The 14,237-nt window shown below is 47.7% G+C and overlaps 2 protein-coding genes across 11 annotated transcripts in view; both read right to left on the bottom strand.

The window, feature by feature from the left end:
* Positions 1-1,505, bottom strand: part of LOC120230793 (O-acyltransferase like protein) — a 64,413-nt gene extending 62,908 nt beyond the window's left edge. The window contains exons 1-2 of the mRNA XM_039230534.1: positions 1,431-1,505; positions 1,065-1,179 (exon numbers count right to left, since the gene is read on the bottom strand). Coding sequence (XP_039086465.1) covers positions 1,065-1,179; positions 1,431-1,505 — 190 coding nt within the window. The remainder of the gene's footprint in view (positions 1-1,064; positions 1,180-1,430) is intronic.
* A 7,798-nt stretch (positions 1,506-9,303) lies between these two features.
* The window catches only part of ZNF532 (zinc finger protein 532), a 107,139-nt gene continuing 102,205 nt past the window's right edge, over positions 9,304-14,237 (bottom strand). For all 10 annotated transcript variants that reach the window (XM_039230501.1, XM_039230502.1, XM_039230495.1 and 7 more), the window contains 2 exons: positions 12,899-13,046; positions 9,304-11,442 (listed from right to left, as the gene is read on the bottom strand). In XM_039230501.1, coding sequence (XP_039086432.1) covers positions 10,948-11,442; positions 12,899-13,046 — 643 coding nt within the window. In that variant the 3' untranslated portion in view covers positions 9,304-10,947. The remainder of the gene's footprint in view (positions 11,443-12,898; positions 13,047-14,237) is intronic.

Consider the following 14,237-nt stretch of genomic DNA (forward strand, 5'->3'; position numbering starts at 1 on the left):
CCAAGATTTGATCAAAACTTTTGCTTATGATGCATATTTGCTACTGTTTTCTAATACAAAATAAATTGGTCATGCGTTCAAATGGAAATGGAAATTGCCATGATAGTTTTTTCTGGCTTTGGAAGGAGTGAGTTTTTAAAATTCTTTTTTTTTATAGTTTATTTTTGAGACAGAGAGAGACAGAGCATGAGTGGGGGAGGGGAAGAGAGAGAGAGGGAGACACAGAATCTGAAACGGGCTCCAGGCTCTGAGCTGTCAGCACAGAGCCCGACCCCACAAACCGCAAGATCACGACCTGAGCTAAATGAAGTCCAATGCTTAACCAACTGAGCCACCCAGGCGCCCTGTGGAAAGAGTGAGTTTTTCCCCCCTTTTTTTCCCCCTTGTTAGTGGTTTTTATCAGCATCACAAATGAATCATTCTCCCGGAGAGGTTACCCCATTGAAGAAGAATTTGATTTCCTGCCCCTTTCTGGCTGGAAGGTATGTGTCCCTTTGGTTGTAAGAGGAATTTTGGGAAACTAACAGACAATAAATTAGGGCAGCCTGAAGCCTGTCCCTATTACATGCAAAGAGGCTTGGCTGTAGTCAAACTTTTTCCAGCTTAGGCCAGCGCCTTCAACAATGCACTCCACAAAATTTATTGTCAAATACATAATGGGCAGAACTTGTTCCCTAAATAATGAAGTAATTCGTTATCAAAGCCAGACTAAACATCTAGGAAAAGAAATAAAGTTATCTCCCATGACAGCAAAATGCTACCAGCTTCAAATAATAGTAACAGCACAGCAACTTACAACTTATAAACAATTCTCATCTAACATGCTGGTCCTCATGAGATCCCTTCTGGCTAGAATTAAACACCATTTCCTCTAGTGCAATCATGCAATAAAAATTCCTCCTCCCTCCTTGATTCCTGGAATCAAGAATCTGTAAAGTAAGGATGATCTTGTCTTCCATGTTGGGTTCTGTTTTTAATGATCAAGAGTTTTTCGAGATCCTCCCAGCACAAACCTCAGATCGCTCTGTGTTTACCTACCCAATAGGACAGAAAAACCTACTTACTTCTCAGAGAGTATTCTTTGGGCTCCACCGAATTCAAATCGGAAAGGAATTCCTCAGTGTCTTGCATGCATTTGAGAGAAATGTTTTCTGCGGGAAACACAAAAGGTAATTGAAACTGAAAAGACAGAAGACAAAATAATAAAGTCAGGATCATCATGGTCCCTTAACCTGTCAGGATAAAACTCCCCTCTTAGAAAAAGAGGCTTATATTTATGAAACACTAGTCTATGATACGGTGGAAATTTGTGACACTGCTCACTCCTTAACACGCAGCGGCAAGTTGTGTGTCCTCGGCCACCTGCAAAGCAGCTGAGATGAACAAACCATGGAAACCGATTTACACACAACTTGTTATTGTTCACTAACCTCGCACCGTGGACATGGGGGCCGCTGACCACCTGGCTTCCTTTCGCTGTGCAGATTAATGCTGCCAGCTAGCATGGCGATGCTAGATTTGCCCCGGCTGGACAGCTTGTGTATATCTCTGGGTTTAAAAACTTTACTGACAATGTGAAGCAGCAATAGGCGGGTTTTTTCCAAGAATGATTACGAATCCAACCTGTAAAACATTCGGATAAATGAGAAGCAAAGAAGGGCTTCCTCGCGATCATCTGGATATTATATGCATCCGTGAACATGTCTGGTGGATTTGAACGTGATGTAGGAGGGGGCGTGATGAGCCCCCTGCGGAAAGAGTCGGCTTTCCAGGAGGATGAAGAAGCTCCTGCATCCTCGTATGGGGCTTAGCACACACCCTGGGGAGGACAGAAGACCACGGCAGTCATGCTCACCTACTTGAAGAAGACAGCGAATGTGTGGATCGTGATTTCTCGTGGTGTGAATATTCTCTTTCCAGAAAGGTGTTCTTTATTCAAAAAAAGGTTTTTTTTTAACATTTGTTCATTTTTGAGAGACAGAGAGTGGGGGAGGGACAGAGAGAGACACACAGAATCAGAAGCAGCCTCAGATGGGAGATTTAAATAATACATTTAAAGTACTAGGAGGTGCATCTGGGTGGCTCAGTCTGTTGAGCACCTGACTTCAACTCAGGTCATGGTCTCATGGTTCATGGGTTCGAGACCTGCATCCGGTGCTGTGCTGACAGCTCAGAGCCTGGAGCCTGCTTTGGATTCTCTGTGTGTGTCGTTCTCTCTCTGCTCCCCCCCAGCTCACTCTCTCTCTCTCTCTCTCTCTCAAAAATAAATAAACATTAAAAAATTTTTTAATACATTTAAAGTACTAGGAGAGGGGCTCTTGGGTGGCTCAGTCAGTTAAGTGGCTGGCTCTTGATTTCAGCTCAGGTTGTGGGTTCAAAACCCGTGTCAGGCTCGGTGCTGATAGAGAGGAGCCTGTTTGGGACACTCTCTCTCTCTCCCTCTCTCTGCCCCACCCTGCTCATGTGCATGCTTTACCTCTCTCAAAATAAATAAGCTTTAAAATACAATCTTTTAAAAAATTTGTTTCTTGAAAACATCGATCATTAGATCCATATTACAAAGGGACAGTCTTAAAACAATAAGGAAGAACTTTCTAGTGGCCAAAACTCCCCAAAGATGAACTGGACTCTTTCATACAGTGTAGAAGTCTCCAGCCTTGGAAATGTTCAAGTATTGGATGGACACTGGATGCGGTGTTAGAGATCCAGCATCACACGGTCCTTATACAATGACCTTGAAGGTAATCTCTGACCTTGAAACCCTCTGAGCCTTCCTTCAAAACTATTGTCTGCCATCAATGTGTTGGTTTGTTACTATGCACCTCTGAAGTTGTTCTCAAATTGAAGTAGAAATTGAAAGCTCAATGCAAAATAAATGAAAGATAACAGTCAACCTGGAGCGATACAGAGAAAGCAGCAACTTCTACTAAAAAGGGGACCTAATTTGGCACCAGAAACAAGGGGTCAGTGATGAACTACTTCAGTTTCCCCATCTGTGAAGTTGTAAAATCAACCTGCCTCAAGCAGTTGTTTTCTAGGATTAAATGAGAGCTCGAGTCATAAACAATGAGAGTTAGTATTAGAGCTCTCCCTTCCAAACCTATCTCCTGGCTTAACTATCGTCCTACATTTCCAAATAAGGGTGGTGGATGAGGCCGGATGACACCAGAAGTTTAGGTCATTTGGACATTTAAGAATCACTGAACAGAAAAATCTCTGACACAGGAATTGATTTCCAACTTGTCCACATGCTGGTCTACAGTCATGCAATCTAGGAAGGGTGTTGCTCTTGGAATTGTGTTAAATACTCCATCTTTTATCGACTGGGGGAAAAATATAATGAGCAGAACACACATCCATATTTTTTAATGTTTGTTTTTTTTTTTTTTTAATGTTTTATTTATTTATAGGAGAGAGAGACAGCGTGAGCAGGGGAGGGTCAGAGAGAGAGGGAATCACAGACTGAAACAGGCTCCAGGCTCCGAGCTGGCAGTCAGCACAGAGCCCGACGCGGGGCTCGAACCCACAAACCGCGAGATCATGACCTAAGCGAAAGTCGGAAAGTCGGACGCTTAACCGACTAAGCCACCCAGGCGCCCCTGTTTGTTTGTTTTTGAAAGAGAGAGAGGGGGACAGAAGAAGTGGGAGAGGGGCAGAGAGAAAGAGGGACAGAGGATCCAAAGGAGGTTCTGCGCTGACAGCACGGAGCCCAATGCGGGGCTTGAACCCAAGAACCGTGAGATCCTGGCCTGAGTCAAAGCCAGAAGCTTAACCAATTCAGCCACCTAGATACCCCCACATCCACATTTTAATCATGTGGATCATTTAGCAATAAGACCATCTGAAATGATTTTAAGGGGCGCCTGGGTGGCTCAGTCAGTTGAGCTTCCGACTCCAGCTCAGGTCACGATCTCACAGTTCATTAGTTCGAGCCCCGCATCAGACTCCCTGCTGTCAGCACAGAACCCACTTCAGATCCTCTGTCCCCCTCTGCCTCTGCCCTCCCCCCTACTTTTCTCTCTGAGAAAGTGACTTCTGAACAAACCGGAAAGAAAGGAAAAGGCACGTGTGGAAATAATGACTGAGGGAAGGGCATGCCAGGCAGAGGGAACAGCCAGTGCTAGGCCCTGGGAAAAGCACGCGAACAGGGCGCCGCAGGAACTGGGGAGCAAGGGAAGTGAGGCAGGAGACGAGGTTGGTGTGGTGACGGGAATGTGGGGAGGGAAGGTCTGCTGGGGCCTCACGGCCACGGACAGGCACGCCTTTCTGTTTAAGTCTCTTCTAATATGATGATACTGTCACATTGCTTTGATGGTGTCTTACTCAGAGGGAAGCGAGAGTCTAGGCTTTGAAAATGTCCCAGCACGATGTTAGCACTGCCCGGATCCAAAACAATTCAGCAGCTGCCTCAAGGCGGACTGGTTCCCCGGTAAAAAGCGACACTGAGGAACGCCACTGCCGCCATGCCACCAGAGTGAGGACACTGCACGCGTCCCTGCTCCTCTGTGTCTTTCGCTTGGTCAACAAAGCAGAAGCATCGTTTTCGTCAGGTGGCGGCCATTTGGTGCCTGATGTTTGGGGGGAGGGTGACCTTGCGGTTTCCAGAGAGGGAGGGAAGACCCATCTCTTGCTGAGACTCAAGCCACGGCAGCCTCTCCCACCCTGGAAAGGGGTCGATGGGGAAGTGATGAAACCAAGATAAATGTCTATTATCCCTACCTAGAGACACATCTTTTACCCTTTCCAAGATTGGGTCACTGCCTTTGACATATGCGGCTCCACTTGCTTCTGACATCATGCCACCCTCTCTGGTCAGCAGATCTGTGTTTGCCTTGCTCTTAAAAAAAAAAAAAAAAAAAAAAGATGCTTATTATCCAGAAATACCCAACCAAATTAAACTTGGCTTGACCTGACATGAAGGCCAGAAAATGACTCTTGGACTAAACCCACACTTTCTGGAACTGAGTTGGAGGTGGGATGCAGTGGGCTGTAATTATGGAGCCCCTCCCCCTCCCCCCCCCGACAAATACATCGTCTTGCTAAGGACTGTGTTTAAAAACAGAACTGCCATGTAGTGTAATTTACAATTATAACTGTAAGGAAAGCTCGAGAAAAAGCAGCCTGTGACAAAACAGCGAAGCAAATTGAATAATCAGTTCCCTTAAATACTGGGACACATTATAAATAGCGCTGTTTTATGAGTCAGAGCTAACCTCGTAAATTGAATTTGGAAACTAGCAAAGAATATTTTCTGGGAAACGCTATTCTGTTTCCTTAGGTAAAAATAATCACTAAGGAAAGGGTATAATTCCAGGATAAACCTGGAAAAGTAATTAGAAAAAGTCAGTGTGGAACCCAAAGTAGCCTGTTGCAGCTAATAGCCAGCCTACAGGGTACAAAATGCATGTAGACAATAAAAGAAGCACAGAGCAGGCATTTCTGAAAGCTTGTGCTAGGTGTCTGATCACCATAATGTTTCCATACCCCAGATCCGTCCTGCATCCTTCTCTGTCCCGCTCTGTGCCCCGCATGCTGATAGTACAGATTACTGGGGCTTTCTGTCCTCTAGCTTTTATTTGGCTTTGGCAGTGGGAGGTGATGGCAGGAAATCTTTGTGTGGCAACAGCTTTCCTAGAATTTCCATCCCACACCCTCCTCGCTTCACCATGGCTCTGATCGCAGACCCTGTTCCATGGCTCTAGACGGGGCCCTGCTCAGCAGACCTGAGGGTGGTAAGGGCACCCCACCACTGCTAAGTCCCTGGGTGCCTCCATTTCACTTGTTATATAGCCCACCCTCTGTGCTAATCCCTTCCTTAACTTCTCTGAAGTTAAACTTTTCTCAGTGTGCTGTTTGTGTCCTGCTGAGAGCTTAATTCATAAAGGACCTAGTGCCTGGCACTCCGAGATCTACCTTTCCAATAAAGACAGTGAATAGAAATGAGCAAACTCCCAGAAAAACACAGGCTAAGATGGTGACAGCTTTATCATCCAATGTATTGAGTCTGCTAAAATGGTCACCAAAATCTATTGGGACAGTAGGAGGGAAAAACGGATGTGAAAAGAGAATGTTCTGTTTTACAGGGAAAACTGACAGTAGCCAAATTTCAGATTCAGCCTCTTAGCCAAGTCATGTGGTCCAAGGCTGGGCTATTCAAAATAAGAGGTTTGGGGGTGCTGGTGATGATGGAATTAGTACTGGCTAGTCCAGAAGCTTCTGGCACAAGAAAGAGAGGCTCTTTGCAAAGATCTAAGTGCACACTGTCCTATTCCAGAAGTTTACAAGGAACTCTGTAGGGATAGGAGCTTCCTAACTGCAAAAAGAAACTCAGAGTAAACAAGAACATTCAAGGGTCCATTTAAGCAAAGAGTGAATTGAGCAGATTAGGAGCCAATTTTTTTTAAATTTATTTTTGAGAGAGAGAGAGCGCGCGAGAGCATGCGAATGGGGGGTGGGGAGCAGAGAGAGAGGGAGACACAGAATCCGAAGCAGGCTCCAGACTCAAAAACTGTGAGATCATGACCTGAGTAAAGTCGAACACTTAACCAACTGAGCCACCCAGGCACCTCAGGAGCCAAGTTTTTAAGGTAACAACCCGAGGTTCTTATTTAGAAAATGTACACTTAGGACAAAGAGCTCCAATATGGGACCCTTACAGCATCTGATTCCCAGGGGAGCGTGGACTCGTGTAACATGTATAAACGGCACAAGCAGCTTCCACAGTCAGCACATCCCTCTGTATTTTCAGACCATTCTTTGGATAGTTGAATGGTCCCACTGAGTCATATTTTATTTTACGAAGTTCTTCAACTGCATTTTCTTCCCCGCCCCCCTTTCTGCTTGGATGTCAAAAGGGAAAAAGAAAAAGGCGCCTGGGTGGCTCAGTCCGTTGAGCACCCAACTCTTGGTTTTGGTTCAGGTCATGATCCCAGGGCCGTGGGATGGAGCCTTGTGTCGGGCTCCTCACAGCGTGTAGAGCCTGCTTGGGATTCTCTCTCTCTCCCTCTGCCCCTCTCCCCTGCTCTCTCTAAAAACAAAAGACCAGTGCTCACAGAATGATGAATGTATTACTGTGAAACAATACGTTTATCTTGGCCAAAGTTTCCAACGGTAAGGTAAATTCCCCTGTTGGTCAAAGACCCTAGGACAGAACTCACTAGCCCCCTGGCCTGGAGAAGCGCCCACCAGAGCTTTGAGGGGGAACAGTCGTTCTCTGGAATACTTCCTGGGGCAGGAGCGTGTTTGGGAGGGAGAAGTGGCCTACGCCACGAAGTCTAAGTGGACATCCTTGCTCTCATTTTAGGAGTCTTCGTCACCTTGTTGGCAGGCTTCTTTATGTATTACTGTTACTCAATTATTGATCAAATAAAACCATCCAACCACACGTTCCGACAAAAACGGATCTTGCACGTATATCTAAAGTGCAAACGTTCCCATAAACCAGCTGTAATTTGGGCTTCCATATTTCTATTTAAGTAATCTAAACCTTGAAAGAAATACTTAAGTCAGACTCCTGCTTCCTCACTTGTGTTCCACGGCACGGAATACTCTTGGTGCTACTGCTGAAATGCCACCGATAAGCACAGCTTCCTTCCAGGCGGACCCTCACCACCCTGGGCACCCTGGGCTAAGTCCTCAGGATGATGGCTGGACTGGCACCATGTCTATACCAATGTAAACGTCGGTCCTTGGTGGTCGCTCGTGCAGCCTCCCATCTTATGAGCACGTGGTAGGAGTGTACTTCCAGCCTCCTTGTGAGGAGGTGAGACCGTGTGACTGGTTTTGGCCAATGAGCTGTGAAGAACATCTGTCACTTCTGGGCCGGAGCATTTAGCTGCACTTTCCCTTTGCCACAGGAACCGGCAACTTTTGTGACAGTGGGATAAGCGGACAAGATCTGGAGCAATGTCTCCAGTCAGCCCACAACGGACTTCAAAGGTGACCAAGACCTAAGCCTTGCGGTTGTAACCACAGCATAATCTCACCTGTCCTGATTGATCCACTCCTCCACCACCCGTCCTAAACACTGCCACCGCCCAGTCTGGTTATAGCACCGCCCCGTGCAGATATCCGTGATTAGAGCACAAGCCCTTCCGTCAAGGTGGCCTGAGCCTATCCCATAAGCCTCAGCTCCGCCTCCCTACCCCACAGAGGAAACGGGCTTCTGAGGAATTCACGGAGCAGGCCCCCTATTTCTGCCTTTGGTCTGAATGTATCCTGGTTCCCAAACGCATTCCCATCCACAGCCGCCTCCAGATCTACTGCTAAGGAAGACTGGGAAGAACTCACAAGTCCCACTGTGGGCTTCTTCTGCTCAGCGTTCACCATGTGACCCCCAAGAATTTTCCACAGAGGCCCTCCCCAGTTCTGTTCCCCCTTTCTGGAACTCCTGTGAATCTTGTTATTTTGTCCTTCTGGACTTCGAATCTCATCCAGAGATTCCATCTCCTTACCTGCGTGCTCTATTCCAGGTCATTTCTTCACGACCCATCTTCAGCTCACCGGTCCGTCTGCTCTCCGGCTGCGTCATCCAGACACTCTCCCGTGACTACAGCCTGGGAACTGTTCTACTCTGAATTTCTATTGCTTCTTCCTTTTGGATCTCAGGACATTTTTTGAAGCTTTCTTGGTTGCCCAGCTAGGTATTTATAGACGCTAACTTTACATGAGCAAGCATTTCTGGGGATTTAAGAGTAGACAGACTTCTTAAGAAAGTTGTCGATCTTAAGAAAGCCATATAGCGCCACAAACAAAACTTCTAGTGTCATGTTTTGCACATACTTTTTATTATTCCATAAATGAGTATTTGTCGATATGTACATAAACACAGAACGAGCGCTAAGATTTAGAGCAAGAGCGTCTGGGTTCTAATACGCAAAGCCACTTACCAGCTGTGAGGGCTCAGGCACAGAACTGAATCGGAGCTCGGCTTCCTCAACTGTAAAACTAGACCGTTGAGACCCGTGCGGTCCACCACACAGGTTTATTGCAAGGTTCAAATGCAGAAACACAGGAAAGTGCTATGGATACAGCTTAGAGCAATACAAGTATAAAGAGAATGAGTAACAGCAATCAGACTTGAAGGGTGGGAATACTGAATCACGCCCTTGCATCATACCCACAGATCGATGGGAGTCAACGAGAAGGCGATGGAAGAGCCGAGTGCTAATGAGAACGCACATGCCGTTCCTCCAAGGGGGGAGGAGTTCTGGAATCTCCCGTAGTCCTGTCCCTGCCATTAATCACTTCCTAAACTCCATGAGGATGTCAGAGACCCACCATCAATAACTCTCTCACAGAAGCGCCAGGGCCAATGTCCCATGTTTATTTACATATGAAATGTGTTTAATACAGTTATGATGGATGTAGTGCATAACACCGGACAGCAGCAAGACCTTTTGAGGAACCGAACGTTGACTACAGTATATCATGCAAGTATCTCTATATACACAAACGGAATTCCTTTTTCTTAAAAATAAAAAGTACAAAACATGTTTAGGGATAAATACAAGATATAAAATGCCAAAGGAAACACGACGACGACAACTGAAAAATAGAACTCTCCCAGAGAACTATAAACGGAAGGGACAGAGGAGTACCCACCCCTGCTGTGCGATCAGTAAAACGGAACTGCTGATATTAAGAGACTTATTGAAATGACCGAACTGAAGCTGGGCGGCTCCGCGCGTGATCGAACGGCCAATCACGACACGCGGGTTTGCTGCATTGATAGGTCGATGGTGGAGGTTGTGCATCTCAACTCCAAGTACCAGAATGTCTGGCAGTAGCACCCCGGAACAGGAAACGCCAACTCTTTAGACAGCAAAGGGTTAAGTCAACGGGGATATCTTTTTTTCTTTTTTCCTGTCAAGAGCCAGAGAAATACTTGATATTTTGAGTTGTGTCTTTGTAATAGTTAATAAGTTACATGACAAAAACTCGACTCTAGAAATCTACTGGTCTAACTACATTACGTGTCACTTTTACAGTAGTCCAGCCCTTTTGTGACTTGGTCTCCTGTGTTCTTTCAGCCAGCCTCGCAGATCTGCCCAGAAAAACCACCGGCCCCCGGTGTTCCCTCGGCAATGCCCTTCTTCCCCTGTCCCAGAATGGAACTGAGGAAATCCACGCTCTTTCCTGTAGAGACCGGGCCCACGGTTTTTGTCCATCACTGGGAAGGAAGCTACCTGCAGGCTGCTTTAAACACCGGCGGGCGTGGCCTGGAAGAAAATGCCAGATGCCGGAGCGTGGTCGCACGGGACAGGTGCACTCGCGGGCTTAGAGCAGGCACGTTGAGGGTAGCGCTAAGACACTTAAAAGTCCCTAGTGTTTGTGAGACCCACGATACCTACAATTTATGTAGTGAAGTCTAAAAATTAAAAACACTAAAAAAAGGCATCATTTCGGCCTTGTAATTAGTTAACCCATTCAAATCTGTAACATACAAAATGGTTTATTCGAATTCAGCAACTGCCCCTGTTACTAAGAACTCGGTGTTTAAAGAAACGGTACAAAAAGAAAAAGTCTAACCCAAAAAAGAAACCCACAAAACAAAACAAAACAAGACCGAATAAAGAAAAGAGAACCTCAAAACATTTTCCACTAAATACTGATACAAACATGTAACAAAGAGTATAAAAAGTTATTCGTTTAAATATATACAAACTCTTTGAAACTCAAATACTGTGTTCATACTTCTCGAGGAGGAGGAGGGGGAGGAGGGAGAGGGAGGAGGGAGGAGGGGGAGGAGGGGAGGGGGAGGAGGGGAGGGGGAGGAGGGGAGGGGGAGGAGATCCACGACGCGGCAGGGAAGGGACGCGGGAAGAGAATATATTGCAACAGCCTAGACAGTACTGTTAACTCTATTATACTGCAAACTTTTTTGTAACAAAAATGTCTCTTTGATTCCAATGTGGACAGGGATCGGCCTTACAGGAAGGTCTGTGGCTATTTCTCGGCGGAACTCACTCTTTTGGACTTAATGAAGGCCATGCCGTGGGTCCGCATGTGGGCGTTTAAGGCAGCGTCCGTCTCGAACGTCTTGGCGCACACCTTGCACTTCCGCTCGGACACCGCGCCGTCGGGCGCCTCGTCCTCTCGGCCGGGCTTGTTCTCCTGCTGCTGCTCCTCGCCGGCCCCGTTCTGCTTGGACACGGGCTGCGGCTCCTTGAGCTTGTGCACGATGAACAGGTGCCGGGACAGCGACACGTGCGACGTGTAGCAGAGGCCGCACTCGCGGCACTGGTGGGAGGAGCCGTCCGACTTGTGCTGCGGGATGTGCTCGTGGAACTGCAGCAGGTTCTCGGTGGTGAAGCCGCACACGGCGCACTTGTGCACCTTGAACACGTTGATCTTCAGCTTCTTCAGCGGCTGGGTGATCGCCCCCCGGGGAGGCCTGAACTCCAGGGCGGGCTCTTCCAACTTGCGCTTGGGGCTGGGAACCTTGGAGGGGGGAGAACACAGCGGACGACACGCGTGAAAATCGTTGTGCCCCGCGGGGGGCCGGCGGGTGAGCTCCGGGACTCGGGGTTTCCCACGGCGGCCCGTCTGCCCCCCACCCCCGCGGCCCCCGCGGCCGCTCCACACGTGGGAACCGAGCTCCTAGCTACCAGCTCCGGCCGCCTGGCCCAGCAGCAAATTCCCTGCCTCCGTGGAGCAGGACGCGGTACGAGCAGCGGCCGGGAAAACAAAAGCAGCGCACCGAGTGGGGACGGGAAGCAGGGGGGTGACTGGGGGATGCAGTCAGAGATGGCCTCGGCGACGGCGACACTTGAACAGCGGCCTGCTGCGCTGCGGGCAGGCATCCAGGCACAGGGCGCCGGCCTGGGGGACAGCAGGGAGGCCGGTGCGCCCAGCCGTGACCACGCGGGGGGACAGGAGGCAGGGTGCAGGCGGGGGAAACGTCGGGGCCCCTCGTTCCCCGAGACCCAGATGGGGGGCTGCGGGAGCCCCCGCTGGCCCAGGAGCCCAGCGTTCTCGCACACCCACGCCGCTTCCTGGCGCGCTCTTCCCCTTGCGTCCCCATCTGTCTCAATCTGAGCCACACTACATCCCCTCCTTTCCAGCTCGCCAGAAGCCCAAGCCAGAGGGACACTCCCTCCTCCCTGCTCTGCGGCCCATCTTTTCTGCCCTGTTGACAGGGCACCACTCAGAAACGGCCGGGACCTGGAGCTGCCCCTGCACTACATCCTTCAATCCCATCCCCACCCCCACGCCACCCCCATCACTAGAGGGGAAAAGATCACAAACTAATGAGAAGCTAGTATGACTTGTGCTCTGATTAGGCTTTACTCAACGATCAACTCCTTGCACGCGCACACACAGATACCCAGGTACCTTCCGGACACAGCCCAGGGCCAAAGACAGCAGACACCTCCTAAATGTCTAAGCTGCTGTCTTGCCGATCGCACTTGCCACACATGTGCCTCATACACACGTTTATATATACACTGCTGTCTGATTCAAGTTCACTAGCCACTGACCTAAGAACAAGGCAGAGAGTTAGGATTTTATCTCTACCATCACGGAGCAAACTTAAGGAGAATCTCTTAATTTTTATTAGGTACCTTTCACAACTGACATACTGCCAACAAGAGAAGAATCTAGCTTTCCACACTCCTTCTGGCTAAGAGCCAATTTTGAGTGTCCACATAAAATTTTATCATTTCTATATGTATGTAGCTCCCTCGAGCTGTTTCTGGAAAGATATAGAAAAACTTTAATACCTTTTAGGAGCAAGATGAAAAGACCAGAATGGGGATACAGGGAGCTGACCTATTACTTTATAAGCTTTGGGCATAATCTTGTGTAACTGCAGAAAAATTAAAATGAAGAGAATGAATGGCAAAAAGCAAGTCAATACAATCTCACTGTAAAGAGAACATTTGCAATGTTTGACCTTGGTATCTTCTTTTATTTCTGCTTCTTCCTCATTGGTGGCTTCTGTCATTTCTTTCAAGTCAGGATCCTTAATACCATGCATGAGTTGGATGTGTTTCTCCAGCATCAACCGTTTCGTAAAGGTGCGCCTGGAGTCTGGGCAGTGCCTGTGGAGCAAAGAAGAGGAGGTGACCTGCTTGCTAACAGCACCCCATGCTGCAGAATACACTCTCTACGGAAAGGACCTTCACCAGCCAACGCCATGCTCAGTGGGCTCAAGATGGTCTGTGTGAGGGACGCCTGGGTGGCTCTGTTGGCTGAGGGTCTGACTTCGGTTCGGGTCACAATCTCCCAGTTCGTGAGTTTGAGCCCCACATGGGACTCGGTGTTGAGAGCGCAGAGCCTGCTTGGGATCCTCTCTCCGCCCCTCTTGCTGCCCCTCCCCGACTCTTTCTCTCAAAATAAATAAATGACTTTAAAAAAAAAAAAAGATCTTCGTGAGTACCAACGGTCCAAAATGAAATAGCAATTTTGCTATGAATTGCAGTTTCCCATTTGCGAGAAAAATTTTCGCAGTTTCTGTAAAAAGATTTCTGTTGGTTTTTGTGTCTCTATCGGATCAGCCCAATTCAGTTTGGATTTATTTTCAATAATCAGTATTTATTTTCTAGATTTGGTTAAAGTATTACTTGGTGTATAATTCTAGACGGCTTTCATTGTTAACTTGAGGATAATATCAAATTTCAAAAGTTTTCTCTACAATGACTCCATGTTACCTCAGAATTTACAACATAACAGATACTTTAATGTGGTATCTGTTCCTTCCCGGATTCCTTCACGTGGATGGTAATTATTCCTGTCCACTCTGCCGTAACAAAGAGAGGGCAGGGCGTGTGGCCGTCGAATTCCTCACCCAGGTACAAACACAGTAACACAGCACTCAAATTCATGTGAACATTCAGTTGACTAAAACGGAGAAAACTCAACAGAGATCCAAAATACGGCAATCTTTTAAGTTTTCGTTTCATCTTGTGGGGGGGGGGGGAGGGGGAGACCCAAACCTGTAGATCATGAATAGTTTTTCTTTAGAATATGAATTCGCCATTTTCTTGATACAGTGGACCAAAAACAGGTGAAAGGGAAAGGGAGGGAGGGAGGGAGGGAGGGAGGGAGGAAGGAAGGAAGGAAGGAAGGAAGGAAGGAAGGAAGGAAGGAAGGAAGGAAAGGAAAGGAAGGAAGGAAGGAAGGAAGGAAGGAAGGAAGGAAAGAAAGAAAAGAAAGAGAGAGAGGGAGGGAGGAAGGAAGGAAGGAAGGAAGGAAGGAAGGAAGGAAGGAAGGAAAGTGAAGGAAGGAAGGAA

The sequence above is a fragment of the Hyaena hyaena genome, unplaced genomic scaffold (genome assembly GCF_003009895.1).
Source record: "Hyaena hyaena isolate Hyena2069 unplaced genomic scaffold, ASM300989v1 scaffold_47, whole genome shotgun sequence".
In the NCBI taxonomy this organism is placed as follows: domain Eukaryota; kingdom Metazoa; phylum Chordata; class Mammalia; order Carnivora; family Hyaenidae; genus Hyaena; species Hyaena hyaena.